A 21,978-nucleotide genomic window follows, 5' to 3' on the forward strand; every position below is an offset into this window, starting at 1 on the left:
AGAATCTTTAAAAAAATCCAGTGAAAAAGAATTAAGCAGAAGTCCCAGTGGAGTAGTCATAAAATCTTCATGTTTTCCTTCTAAGATCATTGTTCTGAATTCTCATTAGAATGGTATATAAAAATAGAAATATCTGTTTGGCTCAAATGCCAGCATTAACCCTCCAGCACCAGGAGACAGAGCCGGAGAACGTGGAAATGCAGCTGAAAGTAATTAAAAGCAAACTGAAGTTGGACTTTTCAATTTCTTCGTAAAGCCTGGGTTATTGTTTTTCCCAGACGCATCTCGAGTTCAAATTAATTTATTTATATTCCACCTCCTTTTAAAAATGGAATAGAGGCAAGTTCAAATACCAGATGTGGATACCGTCCAAAACTGTGTATATTAAGATTTAAATGCAGTAACATGGTTAGTCAGGTTATAGGAAATGATCTCATGTCCGCGGACACCGTAACGGAACCACTGGCGAGGAACCTCGGGCAATGCGACGTTCTGATTCCTTCTCTCCCCTGCGCTGGGCAAGGCTGCAGCTTAGCCCTGGGTACCCGTAAGAGCCGATTTCTCATTCTATGCAAGCTTGGTAGCTTCTGCAGAGGCTGTAGACAACAAGCTCACTCTCACACATAAAGTAGGTTTTTTTTTTTTTTTTTTTTTTTAAACAAAGGCTGATGTTTGAAACTGGCCCATGGGGGTGGGGGAGTGGGAGAGTTGGAGGGGGACCAGGGGAGGAGTCGACAGAAGCAGCGGGGACTGAAACAGGCGATCGAAGTGCATCTGGGGAGACAGCCAAGCAGCAGTTATACCCTTAAGCAAGGAGCAGAAAAACAAGTTGGTTCATTTTGGGCGTGTAAACTTATCCTTCAATAGGACAGCACCGCAATTCATTTCACACGGCTCTCCTCGAAAGCCTGTACCTTCGTGTTGGAAACCCCCTGGACCCCGTCTTCGTTTTGGCTTCCCCAGCACAACGCAGATGTGCGCAGCTGAGGAGTCACCTGATCACAGCAGATGGCCAGTCTAGATACCTTGGTGCCCAAAGGGGATTGCATAGGTCACTATCAGCCACAAAGTGGCCAACTCTGGATTTCATCTTTTGTAAAGGGCGCAATGATTATTGCTTTCCTCTTCTGTGGTTCAGTGACAAAGGCCCAGGCGGCTGCTCACACAGCCGCAGAGCAACGGAACTGATCTTATGGGCAAACAAGATTCCTTATTAGAGAGCCCGAAGCTCAAGCAAGCTCTGGTCCTTCCCTCAGGGGCATGACTAATGAATATTACTCTTTTAAAAAAGATGGACCGTTTACATACTTCACACCTGGGAAGCAGATGGAAAAAGTGCGTGTGAGCCAACGAACGAGGTCCCAGGTCTTTCTGCTCCCAAGATGGGGCTGTCCTGACTTCTACCCAGGATCATTTCCCTGACGCTGCTCTAAGCTGAAGACTTTAGAATGCCAGCCAGGAGCTTTCTCCTGGGCACTTGCCTTTTTAAAGGACAACAATAGGTTGAACACTTTGATGTGTAAATAATTTAAAAGCCAATTAAATATTAACAGGATTTCCAGACCCTTCAAGTAGAATAAAGAGGGAGATTTTCTGCACAGAAAGCCAAGCCTGAAAAAGCTGGATTAGGAAGGAAAGACCGCTCGTGAACTAATTTTAATTAAGAGATCACACATCTACTGGAACTCAGCAACACAAGTATTTATCTCAGTTCAAGAAGTGCCATTTGTTGCCTCCTCAGACGTGGTGCAGCGGCCATCTTGGGACGGTTGGCCTGGCTTGAGTCAAGCACCATGTTAACCTCCAGTCAGAGTCGATGGAACGAGGCCCACAGCTGACTGGAGACAAGTTAAATCAGAAGTCCTGTCCGTCTCACACTCAGCACTTCATTCACAGCCATCCCCCCAAGGGCAGCTGGCAGACAATGAAGGGGTCTTAATGTAGCTTACACCAAAATCTTTGTCTAAAGGCAGCTCCTATAAACAGCCGGATAATGGCATGATTCATCCATGAGATCATTCCAGAATCTGTCTCTGTGTGGGAATATGCTTGGTGTGAGGAAAGAAACACAATTTGTGAATGTGTAATTTTCCACAACGAAAATTGTCTGGGGAAAGTGGGTGGGGAGGAAGGGGGCATTTAGGCCCGAAGGCTCTCTCTAAGAATAGAAGGCGCTGTTCTCCCTGTCACAAAATGATCAACACTCAGGAAATGGACCCAAGCGGATGACCTCATCTGAATGCCCCGAATGCCAAAATGCCCACATAAACACCATGTGGAAGCTGTTGACAATTTAAAAACACACCCCCAGAGACACCTTGCACTCCACTGGGAAGCCGTGTTTTTCATCACTTGGGCTCTGGTGCGTGTGTAGTCGGCTAACCCAGCGACCACCGCTCGCTCGAGTGTGGTCATCTGAACGGGTCTGTACCCCCACGTACATCAGAGAAGCGGTTTTTGCCGGAATCACATGGTTTGGTTATTTCACATAAGCCCCAATCACAAGTTAACTAGGTTCATTCCTACTTTCTTAAGGTCAGATCACATATACAGAAATACCTACTCATGTGCATATATTTCAGAGAAAAAATAACATTCAGTAGCTGGTGCCAATTCCCTTATGTACAGGGACAATCCTGGGACTAACCCTCAATATAACACCTGTGGTCTCTCACTCCCCAGTGGGTTGTGCTCGAAAAGTTCTTGAGCTGGCGTGTGGAACTCAGAATGAATTCTGTCATCTACGTAATGTTATAAATGGAGATTAGCCCACACAAGGCTCTTTCAGCAAGAGCTCTGGTCATAAGAGCAAAAGGTCAGAGGGTATAACAGGGTAGAGAAACAGGAGGAAGTTGAATCTCTGTCTCTTGGTTTCCTGGTTTGGGGCTGACCCTGAGCAACAGGCTAATGTTCAAGTTAGCATTATTCCACCTTCTTTTCCTTCTTAGGACTCTGGGATCCTTTCCCCTAAGCGGTTCCTGTTTTCCACAATTCCTTCCTTCTCTCTACATCTAAGCCCATAAATTCCTTTGCAGCTCCCAGATTTTCCAGCTGGCCCCGTGGCGGTGGCGCGGCAGGCCAGGAGGACAGGGGAGGAGCGGGGTCTCAGATCGGGGTGTTAGATGAGCTGCTTACTAAGTGGGCTCTGCCTATTTCGGAGACTCGAGAAAGTTGCTTGCAACTCGCTTTGTGAGCTGAGGGTCGCCAAGCCAAACCACAAATCCACGCTAGAATAGAGAAGGCCGTGACTAATGTGGATAAAAGGCAAAAAGATTCAGGCTGGCCTTGGCAACCGTGAGTTGAGGGAAGAGGAGCCGGTTCAAGGCTGGGACTCTTCCCAGAAAATGGCATAATTTACAAGCTTCATCTGAGAAGAGTGTTTACAGCTATGGGAAGGTTTGATGTTACAGTTATAGTGAAAAAGATGGGCAACATCTGTTCCTCTTCTCTGCAGCAGGCTTCCACTAGCTTGTTTTGAAAGGTGGGATTTGGCAAGAAAGATCAAAGCAAAACAATCATCTCCTCATGTTCCAAAGAAGTATATGCACTGGGGGGGGGAAAAAAAGACTGGAAGGAAATAGACCAAAATGGTAACAGTGGCTTTGTTTAGGTGAGACTCAGTAATTTTTATCTTTTATTTTTATGTGTTTTCAAATTTTCTTTAAGCAGCATGTACCATTGAGAAATAAACAATCAAATAAAAGCAGATCCGAAGATGAACTTGTTGTGTTTGTAGGACTGCACGGCTGGTGAACTCATTGTGTACCAGACCAGGGTTTGCCATGTTGGAGCAGATCTAGATAGAGCAATAAAATAGCTCTGTGACTGGACAAAAACGGAACTGAAGATATCGCTGAAAGAATATCTAGTACATCCTGCCAGGGTGCTCAGAGTTTTTATATGTAATATTTCATTTAATGCTCTCAGAACTCCCTGAGATTGATGTTATGGTCAATTTGGTATAAGAGTGAACCTGGGGTCAGCTAGGCTAGTTCATTTGCCAGGACTGATGGTTCTGGCCGACCACAAGCTCATTCCCAGGCACCACACTGCTTCCGTGGCCTCAGACGCCCACCGGTGCAATGGCAAGGACGGATAAGAACTGTGGTTTCTCTACTGGGGCTGTGATGGGAGGTGGAAGGGACAAGTGGACTTCTTGTCCCCATTCCCAATTCTCCAGGACAGTTCTGTGGTTAGTTGTTTTATTTATCAGGGTTCTGTGTAAACCTGAGTTGGAAGAATGGCTTCTGCAGCTTAAATAACAAAAAAGTGAAACCAATAGATAGCCCCCAAGTTTCCTCTAACTCTAAAAGTCTGAGCTGACCAGTGCTCCTTATCACTGAACTCATTTGAACTGGCATTTCCTGAATCATCTTCCACATCAAATATCCTTTAATGAATTAGCACAGGAACACCCCAAGAAGTGGCAGTGCCCTTATGAGCAGGAAGGGCTTTCATGTCCTTGGAAGTATTTTTGGTTCATTGAGCTCATGGGTTATGAAATGCAACCCATCCTCGTAATAATTAGTGGGACTCTGGGCTCAATGGCTGTGTTATTTGAAAGCAGAGGGCATAACTCACAGCCAGTCTTCAGTCTGAGCCTGCCAATAAAGCCTGCCATCTTCCTCGACGTGCACCTGTGCAGATGGCCATGCTGGGCTTGGCCATGAGGACTAGACTGGAAGCGTGGGTGGATGGTGGTGAGGAGAACCAAGGCAGGGGTGTCAATTCACCCTAGATAGAGCGGGGCTCCAGGAACAGGATAAAGCTCCCCACTCTCCACAGAACCAAGCCTGGGAAAACTGCCCTCTTCTACCTCTATGCCAGATTCAGTCCACATAAGCAAAAGCAGTATACGTAAAAGGAAAATCACGAGTTGTTCTGCTCCAAATATGGCTGTGTTTGTTCACTTATATTTTGGCCACAAGCTACTGGTTTGGAGAAGTTCAGGCCACCTGAGCTGACAGAGGACTAGGTAAGCAGGCCAGCTGAGAGCCGGGGACACCAATGGGGCTCAGGCAAAGCCTGCAGAAGCCATATGTGACCTTAGCAAAAGCCCTCAGCATTCTCGGATTTAACATGCAAGGTGCCAGTGTCCATGAGCAGCTCTGCAGGTGTGCAGCACGCATGATTTGGCGTGTTGGCAGAGCCCAGTGAGAACTGCACCAGCTGTGCAGCCGACGTGGGAGAGTCACCTGGCCAGTGAGGCTGGGCAGGGGACCAGCTGGGGCTTTGCACTTGCGTCTAGGTACGGCTTAGTACCCTCTTTTGTCACTTTAGGCTTAGGAACTGTCACTGTGGGTGTGACAGAGCCACTTGGTGAGAAGCAGGGCCCTGAGGAGCTGTTCTGGGAGCCAGAGATAGAGAGGAGGGCTGAGGCCAGGCCTAAGGGCTCTGTCACTGCTAAGTCTGGGAGACCACAAGAAAGACTTTAAGCAGGGGGGCCTGAGCCTCGAATGAGAAAAAGGACGAGGAGACAAGAGTGGAGTCACCAGGGGCAAAGGGCTCCCATGTGTCCAACTTTGGTCCCGTTTTCCTGAACAGTAGAGAAATCGAAGATCTGAGCTGGGGTCAGGGGCCATAGGGATATTGAGACAGAGCACTGGGTGGGCAGAACAGGGACCAGACGCCGGGCAGCAGGAGGGGTGGTGCTGCCTGCTGTGCACAGCTGCTCCGGCTGAACTTGGAGCTCTTGGGGTTTGGAAGTCCACGTGAACATCTATGGAGACTGGTTAGAATTGGTCCTGTCTTCAAGGGGACCTCCTGAGCTTCCCTGAAGGGGCTGAGGCTAGATCAGGGCCTTGAGTTCTCCTTGGGTTGGGGTCTTCAGTGGCCTCCCGAGGTTCAGTTTGGGGACCAGTGGATTCTTTGGTGAACCACTGTGGCAGAGACCACAGACTAGCTCATAATACCCAGGAGAAGGCTAAAAACTACGTCTCCCAGACTTCCCCAGGGGACCTAGGTTCTGCCAAGCAGAAGTGCTCATGAGAAACCTGGCTGCGGAAGTGAGAACACCTGGGGAGATCAGACCTTCTGGCAGGCCGGAAGCAGGGCCCCAAATGGCAGTGTTTCCACGGAGGGGTCCCAGGGTGTGGCTGTGGGTTGGTCCTAGGTGTCTGTGCAGGTTTCTCTATCTGTCCCAGAGATTCCGTGAGCTATCTAAAAACCACTGCCTCACTCCAACCACCAGAGAGGACTCTGTTGTCTGTAACTGGAGACATAGAGCGTACACGACCCTGTACTCCACCCCTCTGTGTCCCGCAGGGCCACCACGGGTCCATGCTGCAGGTAAGACACTGAATTCCTAAAGTAAAAGGACACTTATTAGAAGCACCTCATTTTACCTAACAGATGATTTCCTGGAAGTGTCGCATACAAGCAAACTCTGTAAATCAAACAATTGTTTTATGAGCAGCTAAGAAAGTTCAGTATTTCCCACAGCCTGCCACAAATCCTTTTGTGACGTGAAGCCATGTCTGGTACTGTGACCAGTAGTCCTCTAAGGTAGCTGTTTTGCACCCTTTCCCAATTTTCCATGCATGGTATCGAGATTTGAGAAAGACCCTTACCAGTTCCTAACCCGCTTCCTGGTGGTGCCAGGGGAGACTCGAGTGGCAGCACTTCAGGGCCTGGAGCCGGTAACACCCACGCCTCTGTGGACAGCCGGTGCATCAATACCGTATGGGCACCTGGAGAGTGTCACCAGCTCCCTGCTCTCCCACACCTTCCCAGTCTAAAGATGAGAAATACTCAGATGGGGAAATGCTGTAGATTATTTTTCACTCAAGACTCCACCCAGGGATGCCTACAGCGTAAACCAGCGACCCCTAAACCTTCTGAACGCTACCGCCTAGCAACTCCACCGCCGGGGCCCCAAGAGTGGCCCTTGTGTGGCACCTGTGTCCAAGAGCTCCACCTTCACCCAGGCGCACGACAGTCAGCCAGAGCTGCCTGCCTGTCACCAGTCCTGAGCCAGCAAGCCTGCTCGGAGGGGTGACCATGAAGGGACACACTCGGCACTTCCAGGCCAGCCTCTGTGGGCCGAGCCGGCCCCAGCCGCTAACTTCACACAGCAAAGCTGCAGCCACACTGCCTGCCCTCGCCTCCCACCCCGGGGCAGCTGCTGGGCCTCTCCCCGCCCCCAGCCTCCCCAAGTAAGATGGCAATACTGGCACCTACTTCATGAGGTTGTTGGGAAGATGAAACAAGGAAACGCATATAAAGCACGTGGAACAGAGCCTGGCATGCGTAAGCATTATTTAGGTTTCAGATTATATTACCGCTATTGATCGTGTTCACACACTGGACTACACCCTCAGCTAATCCTAAGGAAATATGCTCTTTTCCCAAACATCTATACCTATAAACCAAGGCAGGGAAGAGCGGTTTGAAGACTGCGGCAGTTGTGAAATAATCAGCCAGTCTGCTTCAAGTAGCAGCTCCAGAGAGCACTTCGGGAATGATCCTATTATCGGCGTAGTACAAACCCAGAGGTACGTGCAATGCAGACATTTCCCATCCTTCTCAAGCCCAGGGTGAGTAAGCCCCTATCCTTGTGGCCCAAATCAGAAAACAATAAAATTACAAAAAGCCACCAGATCTACACGTTTTTTTTTTAAATCTCAAATTTTAAAAAACTGGGTGAATAATTATTCAGGTATGTGCTCTAGAAGCTGACAGATGGGGAGGATGAACAGCATGTCTCATTCACAAATTCCTTGTTCAACAAGGCTCACCACTTCCGCGTCAGCAGCGTTGGCAAGAATGAGGACACCCACTTGAGCACACAGGATCTTTGGGGAGTCTAGTTAAACATCCCCATTTTACAGATGTGGAAACTGAGACTCAGGAGGGCTGAGTGATGGGCCCATGAGAGTCCATGACACCCCAGGACCTGGTCTCCCAGCAGAGCTCCCTCCTGTCCCCAGCCATCCCCCATCCCCCTCACCACACACGACTGGACACCGAGTGTCAGTGAGAAAAAGGACCCCAGCTTGCACGGTGCTCCACCGAATCTCTCAACACAGAAGGCCCTGCTGGGGAGTTCACAAGGAGCTGGACCACCACCTGCCATTCTTAGAAGTCAACACTGAGGATGACGCATCCTTCTCCACGTCTCTCAGGCCTCACACTGTTAAGTCTAGCTGAAGGATCGTCTTCTCTGGGGGGTCCACCCCAATCCCTGTCTGAATTCACTCAATTCCCTCCTCTGTGTGCCAACCACACACTGCTTAGGACTCACTTAACTGCTTTCTAGTTTGATGGATAGTTTGTTTGCTAGCTTATTTCTGTCTCCTACTGAGACAGAGGACAGAGAGTAGGCTCCATGAGGGAAAGAGACGTTTTCTCTTCCATCACTGTATCCCACTGCCTCGGACAGTGCCTGGCGCACAGTAGGTGCCCAAAAGACTTTGAGTGAGTTTATTCTGCCATACAGCGGTGGTGTGCCAGGATGGCCATGTACTTGGAGAGGTGGGTGGGGGTAAAGGGACTTAGCGGAGCAAGCACTTCGCTTTTACTTAAGAGTGTAGATTTACTGTAAACGTGGGTGCTGGCCAGGATTTGTGCGCAGTTCAAGTGTTCTCCAGCGCCTCCATGGGGCGCCCTGCTGTCTTGGATTGCGAACTCACCCCTGTCCCCCTATGGGGACCTTGCGTCCACTGGGGGCAGAACGAGTGACCTAATACCCGAACAAATGAATGAATGGACAGCAAAACCTCTCCTAAGATGGGTCTGTCTGCTTTGGTCAACTGATGTCAGGAAGGGAAATCAGTGTTCAAGTGAAAACCAAGAATAAAATTTGTGGGCCATGGCAGGCCGGAAGCAGGGCAAGATGTGGGCACCAGAGTTGGGAAGCTCCAAGCGCAGCAGGAGAAGGCAGAAAACAAACCCAGAAAGATCAGGCCACCCCGATGGACGCTTTCCATGTGAGGGAGTTTCAAGGACCCGGCGGATGAACTTGTGAGTTTCCTGTTTTTAGAACTTTCTTGTGATGAAGTTGGAACTGTATATTATCCCCTTCACTGGGGGGGGGGGAGGGGTTTATGTTCTGGAATAATCAGGCACGTGTGGCCTGGTCCACGTGCAAGTACAATGGAAACACAGGAGTTGGAAACCACAGCCTCAGCAGGCTGGGGGCGCCTGGGCCCTGAGTTCTAGTGCTGCGGGCTCTGCGGACAGGGGCTGTGGGATAGCCTCACCCTGTGCCTCGGCTGCAACACAGGAAGGTCAAACCACATGATCTCTGGAGGCTTGTCCATTCCCGAAATTCTATGACTTATATCCTAGTCACAGAAAGAGCTTCAGCACAAAAGTAATTTTCCACAGTTGAAAGGCATTAGTTCATGTGCACGTAAGCTGAAGTAGTTTAAAATATTAATAGGTATACATTATATTTACTGGTAAATTTTTACGAGTATATTTATTTGAGCAGTTTCCCAATAATTAGTAGAAAAAAATCCTTAAGATAATTATAGTAAATGAGTTTTTATAAATAGGATGCCTGCTCATCAAGAAGTTAAAGAAGCAGAATACTTCTTAATCCTGCTCTAGATCACAATATTTTGAATTATGCTCACAGTTTCTTATGTGAGTACTTAAGTAGCACGTGCTGAGGAAATGGGCATGTTCTTTTCTGTTAGGTATGACAAAGGATCCGATTATGGCTTCTGTTATAGAAAATTAACCTTTTCTGCACCTTGGTTTCTTCATCTACAAAACTCAGGGGAGTGGTGGATTTGAATCTGCTCGTGTCTGGGATGTAAAAGGTGACGTCCTGTCATCCCACTCGCTCACTGTGCTTCTCCAGCCCAATCTACTGGCGGTCCTGTGAGGGACCCTCCCAGCAGCCAAGGGCACAGAGGGACGCTGTTTCTAGCACCAGCTGGCATTTCCCTGAGGGGTTTTAAAGTGTGGAGGGCCACACATTTCCACAAAGATGTCCAGTGGTTTGGGTGATCTCTACTTGGGTAATTTAGGATAAAATGTATTCCTGTTGGCCGTGTGGAAAATGCCATCATCTTCAAATTAATGATGTGGTGTAGTGACCTGCCTTCCCCATTCTATAAAGGTGCGAACGGAAGCCCACAGAAGGTAAGTGATTTGCCCAAGTGAAAAACTCTCCATCTCTGAAGTTCTTCACACTGACTCCCTCCTCTTTTGCTAGCAGAAATACAGGGTCCTTCCACAAACAGGGAACTTATCTTGCCTGTCTGCCGGGGAGGGGGTCGGGGGAAAAACTTGGGGCTGGACAAACTGAGGTTCAAGTTCCCATTCTGGCCCAAAGTTGATGTCTGAGAGACCTCAGCCCCTGAGGATCAGCGATCTTATCTTATAAAATAGGGGCAAGCACTTGGGTACCACAGCGAGGGGACCCTGGAACTTGGAAGTAAGATCACTCTTTGAGAATGAAACTACTTCAAAGACAAGAATGTGGAGAAGACAAACTGTCTTATGGAAACAGAATGAGTCCTTGGCCAGGAAGACTCAGCAGTCACCTGACTGATGTCTTCAGCATTTAGTAAAAGTTGTAATTAATCATGCGTGTGATTTCAACGTGTCTCTCCTGCTAAGCTGTAAGTTTAGGAGGAGAGGAGCCCCGTCCATCCTTCTCTGCCTTTGCCCTGGGTACCTGGGTCACAGAGCGAGCACTTGATAAATGAATGCATGGGACACAGCTAAGGAAAGAATGTGCCAATCAGAATGTCAGCTGGGGAAGCTCAAAGAAATGAAGCTGGCACCGTGGTGCCATCCAAGCCCTGGCCAGGAGGGGACCCGTTGGCCAAGAGTCTTCTCCTGAGAGCACAGATACCCTGGAGGTGCATGTGCGCACAGGCTGGTCACATGCAAATATTCTGGGTGCTGAGGCCACGACTTGCAACAGGTGAGTGAACTGGCTCCCTGGGGTCACACAGCAGCTCTGGGGGCTAGTATGAGCTGGCTTCCCAGGCAGTGAGCCTGCTCCTCCCATACAGCCAGACCCGGGCCACAGCAGGTCCCTCACGTGAAGCTTCCCCACGATGGCTCTCCAAGGCAGCCCTCTGGCCACCTCCAGATGGTCCTTACACCTCTGAGCTTCAGGATTTGCTGTTACTTTTTCTAGAACATCCAGTTTGCAAGGTGGTTCTAAGGATGCAGATGATGATAAAGGATCAGCACAAAGTGTGTGCTCAATAAACAGTATGATCATTATTGCTCTTAAAGGCACACATCTAATCAATGACTGAGTCAGGATCCCACGATTAAAGATGTGCTTTCTATCCCCTGGAGCTGAGAGTGTAGAGTACAGATAAGGACCAGCGTGAGGTGAATGCAACAGGCCGTACGTCTGACAGGTCTACAGGGGAAAGGGAAGGGCACGGCCAACAGGAGTGCCTGGCGCAGAGCTCACAGAGGTGCGGAAGATGAACACATGGAAGATCTGTACTAGGGGCCACAATGCCCTCCTCGGGGACAGGGGTCATGTGTCTGTGGTGTTTGGCTATCACAGTGACCAGAGGCCAGAGGCAACATCCCATGATGCTCTTGACATCCTATGCAGTGAACTCTCCTGCCCTCAACTCCAGCAGCACCCTGATTACAGACGCTGGGAGCGTGCAAAGATGAAGGGAGAGAGAGAGTCTGGATGCAGAGGATGAATGAGCACAGGGTTTGGGACAGAGATGAGGAATAGCAGCTTTACAAGGATGGACCCCCGGTACTTACTTTTTCCAGAGTAAAAGGAGGGGAGTGTTGATCTAGAGAAGGGAGCGGTCCTAGCCTGTAGCTAGTTACATGCGTCTGAACCTTTTTTTGACATTGCCCTGGGTGGCAGCTCCAGCTTGCTGGTCGGTTTCTGACCCTGAGCCCAAGATGCGAGGAGGCAGGATGGTCACAGGGCTTGGTCTGATTCCTTTCCTGACCTACCTTTTTTCCAAAAGTTGGTGTGGCCCCGTGGAATGTGGCGGGCTCTGTAATATTCTTATTTTACAATATTGGACAAGGTCACAAAATGCACATTTACAAAGAACAGGCAACATAATAGGGACACACGCACACACAACAAGGAAGCTTTCTGGCTGAAAAGAAGTGAACCATCCTTTTTCCCTTTAAATTTACAAATACTGAATTTGCAGAGTTAAAGTGAGGCAAGTTCTTAAAAATGGAAAGGGTTGCCACATTATGCACATAGACATGAGAACTTTTCACCCAGAGAACTACAAAGCAAGCATGCATATACATACCCGACTTGGGTACTGTCGCGGTACGGCAGCACTGAAAATATACTACAGAAGGATCTTCTGCCACTGATAAGGACTATTCTAAAAAACAAAAACAAAAAAGAACAAACAACAAAGAAACTAAATGCAAAGACTCAAATTAAAAAAAAAAAAAATCTACAGCAATTAAGCATTCATGGAATTCGCAGCAGTATTTGCACGCTCCCGCCACCTCCTCTGACAGATGGTGTTCTGCTCTCCTTGCAAAATGCAACCTCAGCGCAGCAGACGTAGGCTGCCTCTCCTCATCCGAATATTAACATGTGAGACACCAGCGAGGGTCTCTAATGAGTATATATGAATCCCTTCTCTAGGGAGAGCTGCTGGCTGTGAGCTGCACATGCAAGAGGGAGCAGACAGAAGCTGAGTCTGGGATGGCCGGGGCCGGGCGAACAGTCATGCCGCATTTAAACCCCTAATTTCTATTCTGCAGTGAACAATGCAAGAGCAAGAGCACCAGAAACTCTGAGCAGGAAAGACACTCTGATGCCATTATGATCATTAGGTTTTTCATCTGCTGGCAACATGTTAGGTTCTGAGAATAGATTAAGGGAACAATTACATAATCAGTCTTAGCCTCCATTCCTGCTATAAAGATACTACTGGAAACAGTTCTACAAGATGCTCTTATGCAATCAAAAGCTACTTAAAAAAACATTAAAAAAAAAAACACAACAAAATCAAAACCCCTCAAAAGTACTTATCCTGGCATCTGAGAATAACTTTTGCCAAAGGGAATTGCTGATGAAAAAAAAAAGGAGAAACAAGTGGAAGAGATTAAAAAACAACATTCTTCTTAGCACAAGGTCAACACACATCATATGGGAGCTCATTTACTTGTGTCATCATTTCCTTCAAAGACCGTAATAATAAGACCAGGGAAAATTGTATTACTAAATGCATCAAGGACTGGGGATTTTAGTCTTATTTTTAAAACTATGAAATTAAATCGTCTATCCCTGGGATGTAGTCTGGTTCCCTGGCACGGTGAACCAGGCCCCGTGTCTCCCAGCTCTTACTGTCTCTCCAGTCTCTGCATGCACAATATTTTGACCAGTCACCTGTGCCAAAGTCCTTCTGGTACCACTTTAAAAAAAAAAAATCCTGCTGTTTTATGCCTGTGCAACCTTTACATCTGCAGTCCCCAGCCCCCAGCCCCAGGCTGAAGACTGGTACCGGTCCGTGGTCTGTTAGGGACCGGCCCCTAGCCCATCACGCCCCACTCCCGTCCATGGAAAAACTGTCTTCCATGAAACTTAGAAATGGGGGCGGGTGGGGGCAGCCGCGGCAAGTGAGCGAGCGAAGCTTCACCTGTACTCACAGCTGCTCCCCAACGGTCGCATCACTGCCTGGGCTCTGCCTCCCCCTCCCCATGGAAAAACTGTCTTCCGTGAAACTGGTCCCTGGTGCCAAAAAGGTTGGGGACGGATGACTGCTTTACATGCTATTTCTCTGGCCTGTTATGTTTCACCTTGGAACATCCAGTAAACTCCTACTTATTCTTCAAAACGTAGCTCAGAAGCCCCCTCCGGGGAGTGTCCCCCACCCCTGCACTGAGTTACTTGTTCCCTTGTCGATGCTGCCTCCACTCCCTGTCACACTCCCAGGAGGACACTGATGTGACCAGTGCTGCTAATCTTTTGCCTCCCTCTTCTTCTAGAGGGGCAGTCCAGGAGTGCGGCACATGGTGGCCCCTCCATAAATGTCCATTAGATGTCACTGAAACACAGTCTGGGCCTCAGAGCAGCACTGAGTATCTGGCTTGCGGGGGCAGGGCTGGAGCTGTCTGTGGACTCCACAGTGGTCCATGTCTTCAGTGACAACATTCCCAGCTTCAAACACCAGCTGTCACTTTTGTTTGACCTCAGGCAGCTTACTAACTCTTACAAGCCTCAGTCTCCTCTTCTGAAAAATGGGATAAAATGAGTAACTGTCATACTGGAATTTTGTACAAGAGTACTTGGATTCAGGACCTCTTCTGACCTCTGTGCTAAGTACCCAGGCCCACTAAGACCTGAACCACTGTGCTGCAGGACAGCAGAGGGACCTCACGCATGCATGACACAGATCTGTTGCTGAGTAGAAATGTTTCTCATCAGATACCACAGACCCTGACCCTGGTTACTACAGCAAGGACAGAAGCGTCATGTCCAGAGGGGGGCATCAAATCCTGAAGGGCCAGGGGTTAAGTAAATCATGAGCACACCCTGCTAGACACCAGCCAGGTTCGTGGGCTCTCATACAAGGAGCCCAGCAACAGCTTCTACGGTTGCAATGCCCGTGTAAAGTTACCTAAGCAGACATGATATTAATAATAGCTAATGCTTATCAAGTATCGGTTACGTGCCAGGTTCTAAATGCTTTAACTGGTGACGCAGCACAAGGAAATGATGTGTCAAAGGTGACGCAGCAGCAGGCAGGGCAGAGCGGGGATTGGAACTTGAGTTCTTTACCACCCTCAGAGCTCCTAGGGCATGACTGGGTACCCGTGGACTTCACGGACATCAAGAAGTCTGCCTGCACCCAGGTGTTCTAGGGTGGCTTTCCAGTTTGGCCTGCAGGTCACCAGGCTTAGCACCGGGAGGGGCAGGAGGGTGACAGATCACAACAGCCCCGACGTCAGAGGGGGGAGGGGCAGGAGGGTGATAGATCACAACAGCCCTGACGTCAGAGCTGCTGGAGTCCCAGGAGGCGCCACACTCCTGCCTGCTAGGCCAAGGCCCCTTTCCAGATGCAAGGACAGCACCTCTCCACACCCCCTCGGCCACTCCCCACCATCTACCTGGGACAAAAGCCTGGAACTACTCCTTCCGCGCGTCACTCGGCACTGATGTCTTCTGCAACACAGAGGAAGGAATGTGTTGAATATACTCCCCTGGCCTAGTGTCACTGTATTTTCTTCATTACCCAATGCTAATGTGTCCTTCCTTCCCACACACCAAATTTGTTTGGACGTTTTTAATAGAGCAAGAAAATGAGAGAATATAAATGCAAGTGCAATCCAAGTCTCCTCTCCAACGCTTGGACCACAAGGTGCCTATTAGTAAATGGGCTGTATTGTTCTATCAGGCGAGTGCTCACTCTGGGTGGTCCTCACCATTAGGTCCAGGGGAGGCTGACAACATGGATCTCATTCAGAAAAACAAGTTATTCTGCTGCATAGGTCAAGTTTAGCAACTGTGAACATGGACTGTTTCCCAACAATCCCAGTAGGGTTGGTACGGCGCCGGTTGGCCAGTCTCAAGCAGCTGGGGCGGGGGGCGGTTCAGGAGCACCACACCTTTGGGCCCTTCCCTTCCCAGCTCCACGATCTCATGGACTTCACTTTCTGCAGGGGCAGAGGAGGAACCCACAGGAGAGACCTGCACAGAGGCTCTGCCACAGGTTTGCCAACGGGGCTCCCGAGAACACCTCTTACGTATTTCCCGAAGTGGTTCTGGCACCTGGACTGCAGGCCTTCGCCAGAGCAGGCAAGTATCGACAAGTGCTGAGGTCTAGCAGTCTCGGTTTCCTACACCAGCAACCCTGAGCAGCACGATTCTAACAGCAGGTCCCGCGTGACCCACCATGATGTTTAGAACCTGGAGGGTTCCCGTGAATGTGCAGCTTTGCGCTCCGTAAGCATCGGGAAAACATCTATCATCATGGAGCTGCCCGAGGGGAAAATCAGCTTTGTTTGCTCCTTGGAGTACCTCTGTCGTTTGTGAAAGAATTAAATCAGGTGCTGTAAAGTCAAACTCCACCACTTCCAGCAGGCTTTGGAAATGGGCAGCTTTCGTGTCTTTGCTTCCAAGCACTGTAGCTGCTAATACCTTCTCTTTGATGCCCAAATGGCATGCGGAAAGCCCAGATCATTTTCTCCATCTGTGACATATAACACTTGGAGTCAAGATGACCAGAAAATGTTGCTCAAAAAAATGATGACTTCAAAGGAGGCATCAACTCCAGGGAGATGGGTCTTTAAGGAATAAAAGGTCACATTTCCACACAAACATCTGCCAGAGTTTAAAAAAAAAAAAAAAAAAAACAGCAAAGGAAAAAGCTCTACGGGGCTGCAGCCCACACGGGCAACGCTGCCTTTGGATCCATGATGTTTTCCAAAGCTTCCAGGGGCGTCTGGAGGCTCTGCAGCTGGAACGCTGTCTGACCTCCCCCTTCGTGGAGCTTCATTCCCGTGCTCTAAGGAAAGTGCTTCCGGCGCCAGGGGTCTTGCGGCTTCGGATCACAAGGCTTCCACAGCCACAGTTTGCTGCTAAGATGCTGGAGTGTTCACAACAGCCCGGAGCTGCGCGAGGACCCCGACGGTGCACAGGGCACCACGGCCCACTTCCATCGACCCTGCTTTCATCCCTCAGCCCAGTGCCGGCAACGTCTACCCAGGCAACGCCTAACATCCTCTAGGACCCTCATGTGTTCCCTCTTTTTCCAGAAAACCAGATTCTTGTATTTCCAGACCGTTGGGGGGGGTGTCTGCTGGCTGTGAGAAGGTTCAATCTCTTCCAGGTGGAATATTCCATGATAGCAGAAATATTCTCTTAAGGACATAAAAACAAGCAACCAACTCCAAGAGGCAGAGAAAAGAAATCACATTTGCAACAAGGGGGTGTGAGCACAGCGATGCCAGAACACAGCCCGGGGTGCACATTAGGCACCAGGCACACATGCATAACTTCTGCAGTTCGTTCCCTGCGTGCCCAAAAAGCAAGAAAGAACACTCATGCTGTGGGTCGAATTGTGTCCCTAAAAAGACACGTTGAAGCCCTAACCGCCAGTACCTGTGAATGTGGCCTTATTTGGAAATACAGTGGTCCCCCCTCATCCACAGGGGGTATGTTTCAAACCCCCCAGTGGATGCCTGAAGCTGCAGATAGTCCTGAACACCGCACAGATTGTGTTTTTTTCCTGCAGGGTCACATTGCATAGGGCAAGTCGTATAGACAACATAGCTATGCTGCACCAACAGCCAGTTCACATCCCAGGCTGGGCAGAGGGGACAGTGAGAGATTTCACCATGCCACTCACAACAGCTCGCAATTTAATGCTTACAAACTGTTCATTTCTGAAATTTTCCATCTAATAGTTTCAAACTGTGGAGAATGGGGGACTACTGCAGAATCTTTGCAGACGTACCGAGTTAGGATGAGGTCATTACGCAACTACAGTGGGCCTGAGATCCAATGACCGATGTCCTCTTAAGGAGAGCGATGTGGAGACCCCTGGACACACACACAGGGAAGAAGGCCACCCGACCACAGAGACTGGAGTGATGCAGCTACAAGCCAAGGACAGCAAGCCTTGCTGGCAACCACCAGAGGCGGGAAGAGGTGAGGGATGACTCTTCCCTAAAGCCCTCAGAGGGAACACGGCCTGCACTTCCAGCCTCCAGAACTGAGAGAATCCCTTGTCTTAGCCACACAGTTTGTAGCACCTTGCAGGGTGGCCCTGGAAAAGGGACGTAGCTGGCACTCAGTGGCTCCCTCCCCGCGCAGCTCCGTGCCAGACGTCGCTGGCTCTGCAGGTCCTCTGCGCGTTCACACCACGTTTGCTGAGAACAGAGGTGACGCCATGAAGACTAATGTCGGGAAACAAATGAATATTATGAAATCTGGAAAACGCGTTCTCTTCCCAGCTCTGCTCCCACCCCTGTTCCCACAGCCGCCCCTTCCTCCGCTCACAATGCCGGATTAAAAGCTGGAAGAAGGGGGGTTGACCCCTTTCTCTCTCTTCTGAAGGGCTGGCAATTGCATAATGAGAGTTGAACGAAAACACCACCACCACTAACAAAATGTTCTTGTTTGCTCTATTTAAACGCTCGTTAGCCATGGGGGAGATGTTTTTCCTCCTTAGGACGAGTCCCCTCGTTGCTGGACGTGCCCCATCGGGGTGCAAGGGCAAAGCAAAGCATCTGTGGGGGTTCCAGGAACGTTCTTCTCAAAGCGATCTGCTCCCTTCTGCCCGGAGTGGGACGGAGACCACATTCCAGTGCAGGAAGCTGGGAGGTGGAAGGGCCCCGGGGAGAAGAGGGTGCTGGGGCTGGAGGAGGAGGAGGAGGAGGAGGAGGAGTGGGGGTCCAACAGGTGAGAAGAGGATCTAGAGTCCAGGAGGAAGGGAAACATGGACCCACATGGTGACATGCGGAGTGGCACAGGGTGTCAGGAGTGGGGGCCTGGGGACACAGCTGGCACAAACTAGGTAGGACAGGGGGCCCGGAGAGCTGCGCCCACCAAGCAACCCACAAATGCCAGGTGGTGGTGGTACTGCTGGTGGAGTGTCAGGCTTCTCATGACTATTACTTCTACCGCTATTCCCACTGCCACGCTTCCATGACTGCCACGCCACACTGCCTGCTAAGGACGTGTGCCTTGTCCCATGATCTAGGGAGTGGCAGATTTCTGAGAAACAAGTTAGATGATCTTCCTGTCCTCCTCCCTCCTTCCCACAAACATTTCCTGAGCCCCCACTCCATGATGGATGCTGCACTAGGTGTTGGGGACCCACTGAGGATGAGTGACACAGACAACAGCTCCCTCCTCACCAAGCGTAGGGCCGGGTGGGAGGGACACAGTGGAGGGTGTGATCGAACACTTAGGAAGACCACTTAGTCTAGGGGAGGCAAGGTGGGCTTGCTAGAGGAAGTGACAGCTAAGGGGCAAGTGGCCATCAGGCTCCAGCGAGAAGACGCGCTGGCCAACGAGCTGGCAGGAGACGAGGCCTGGAGGAGAAAGAGTGTAGGGCCGATTCAGAGAACTGAGCGTATAGTAAAACTCTCCTCACTGGCCTCCACACACCTGACTCATCAGTGTTTCCAGTTCGCTCTGTAAAACACTTTGACCCAACACCCCTGGCACCCGGGGTAGGCTGTTCTCCGGCACACATGCGCTGACTTGTGCACTAAGGGTCAGTTATGTACATGCCAAACCTGTTTATGTCGATTGTGCTTGTCATTTATATTTGCACTTGTTCGATAAAGACTGCACAAACTAAGAAAATGTAGAAAAAAGAGGTCTGCTTCTATAAAAACAACACTGGATGCTTTAAAAAAAATATTCGAACAAGGCAAGCCACTGAAAAAAACTGCAGCTGAAATAGGTATGGGTGAGACAATATAAAAGATGAGGGGGCCAGGCACGGTGGTTCATGCCTGTAATCCCAACACTTTGGGAGGCTCAGACAGGAGGATTGTTTGAGGCCAGGAGTTTGAGACAGGCGTTAGCAATATAGCGAGACCCCATCTCTATGAAAAATACACAAATCAGCCAGGCGTGGTGGTGCACTCCTGTGGTCCCAGCTACTCAGGAGGCTGAGGCAGGAGGATCGCTTGAGCCCAGGAGTGAGGTTGCAGTGATCTGTGATGATGCCACCACACTCTAGACTGAGTGATAGAGTGAGAACCTGTCTCAAAAAAAAAAAAAAAAAAAAGATTAAGAGAGAATTATAAAAATCCAAAAGAAGTTTGCACTTAGATTCTTGGGTCACTTTCAAGAAGTCCAGGCTGGACATCCCAGCAATGGATGGGCAAAATGATACACAATGAAATTGATGCCACAGATGGACCCTGATCTACGGACCCACATGCAAAGGCCTGGCACCAAAGAAACTGTTGAACAGATAATCACGAATACGCCTTAAATGAGAGCACAATGTTTAAGCTGTGCATGTGATCTTTGTGGGTATTTCTTCCAGCATTTACTAACCTTTTCCCTTAGCCGAGCAATTACTGTAAATAATTCCACAGACCTGGAGGGTGGCCTGGGGGAGGGGGAGAGGCCTCCCGAGCCCTGTGAGGGGGTCGGGGTTTGGGAAAGGAAAAGCAGTGGTCAGTCAGACCTCGTGCTGGGGACTGCAGCCCGGGGAGGGGGACGAGTGCCCTCAAGGACCAGGACAGCGAGGTGAGGAAGGTGGGCGGTGTCGGAGGGCAGCAAAGCTCACCAAGACGGCGGGAGACGGTCAGGCGGGTGTCAGCACCACTGAGTGGCTTAAACAACAGAAATGTACTGTCTCACCGCTCTGGGGGCCGGAAGTCTGAGATCGAGGTGTCGGCAGGGCCACACTCCGACAGCGCTAGGAAAAGGTCTGCTCCAGGCCTCCCTCCCGGCTCCTGGCAGTCCTGTGGCTTGTGGCATGTAACTCCCATCACCACACGGCGTTCCCGTGCGCATGTCTGTGTCCGATCTCTCCTTTCTCTGAGGACACCAGTCACACTGGATCAGGGCCCACCCACTCCGGTACAACCTCATCTTAACGAATTGCATCTGTAATGACTCTATGTCCAAATAAATTCCCTTTCTGAGGTATGGGGGCTTAAGACTTCAACACAGGAATTTTGGAGGGACATGATTCAGCCCGTAACAGGGTGGGAGGAGGAAAACACACGGAGTGTGGTGTCACAGTTGTGATGAAGCCCCCTCGGGAGCCCTTCCTTCCTGCTCGCCCAGGACAGCACAGCAGCCGCGTCCTGAAGCGTGGCCGGGCCCCTGTGCCGTCTGCAGCTGTATTACAGTTTCCTTCTCAGAGCACTGGATGTTACTGGTGGGGACCAAGGACTGGTCTCCCCGGGGCTCCCAGGCCAAGAGGAGAATGAAAACAGAACTGCTAAGGGAAGGTTCTGTCCAATCCAAAGCGGTTTCCAAACCCTATACCCGTCCTCTGCGACTTGTTTTATTTCCTGCAAATCAAACTGCAAGAAACGAAGCAACACGCACTTGCAGGCCGTGAGCTTTTCAGCAGCAAACATCGACACACGCTTGCGAGGCGCTGAGCACAGCTGCTTACCACTGCAAATCATTCCTCCCCAAAGTCCCACGCAGTGCCACCGAAGCCAGCCTCACCTCCATGGGGTTCAGAGGTATGAATAATAGTAACAAAACCCAGTGCCCAGCTGGGACCCCCAAGCACCAGCATTCGCAGTGCTGAGTGACTGCCCTGTGCACCCAGCTCCCTACTGCTCGCCTCCACTCGGTGACAGGCAGGTAAAGCAAAGGAAAAGCAGTGGCCAGGAAGACTTGGGAGCAGCTCTGGGGCCATCTCAGTGAAAGACCCTGAAACCACAAGGCTGAGTGAGGTCTCGGGAGTCCCAGAGACTCCCCCAGGCTATCCACTCCCTGTTACCCAAGACTGGGGCATTGCTAAAATTCTTCTTTTCTTCTAGAGACAGGTCTTGCTCTGTCACCCCGGCTGGAGTGCAGTGTCATAATCATAGCTCACTGCAGCCTCGAACTCCTGGGCTCAAGTGATCCTCCTGCCTCAGCCTCCCGAGTAGCTGGGACTACAGGTGTGACCCACTGCGCCTGGCCTGGTTTTGCTAAACACACCAACGATGATAAGGATGAAGATGCTTCCCTACCAGCCTCCTACTGCTGTGGGGCATGGTGGGTTCTAGTCTTTTCCTGAAGAACAAATGCTCTGAGAGGAAAAAGCCTGCTCGGGAAGGGGCTGATGCTACATGGTGCTTTGCATCCAGTTTGATGGATACTCAATATCTATCACATTGGATGATTCGTTTCGGGGAGAAAAAGCAATGACGTTTTTCTTCTTTCCCGGGCTGGTAAGAAGTTGGTTTATTTTTTGAAACGTGCCACTTCCTCCAACTCATTTTTCAAACTAAATTAGGCTGACAGATTGGAACTGATGAGATCACAAACAAGGTCTTAATTTAGTTATGACCCCTCCCCCTTTCCCCCCTCCCGAAATTTTTCGTACAGAAAGGAAAGGCTCCACCTTC

General features: G+C 49.9%; 1 protein-coding gene across 1 annotated transcript in view; it reads right to left on the reverse strand.

Moving 5' to 3' along the window:
* Nucleotides 1-21,978, reverse strand: part of CABLES1 (Cdk5 and Abl enzyme substrate 1) — a 103,345-nt gene that overhangs the window by 26,305 nt on the left and 55,062 nt on the right. Inside the window, exon 4 of the mRNA XM_069468181.1 lies at nucleotides 12,222-12,299. Within this exon, the coding sequence (XP_069324282.1) occupies nucleotides 12,222-12,299 (78 nt within the window). The remainder of the gene's footprint in view (nucleotides 1-12,221; nucleotides 12,300-21,978) is intronic.

Source organism: Eulemur rufifrons, chromosome 5, assembly GCF_041146395.1.
Source record: "Eulemur rufifrons isolate Redbay chromosome 5, OSU_ERuf_1, whole genome shotgun sequence".
Lineage (NCBI taxonomy): Eukaryota > Metazoa > Chordata > Mammalia > Primates > Lemuridae > Eulemur > Eulemur rufifrons.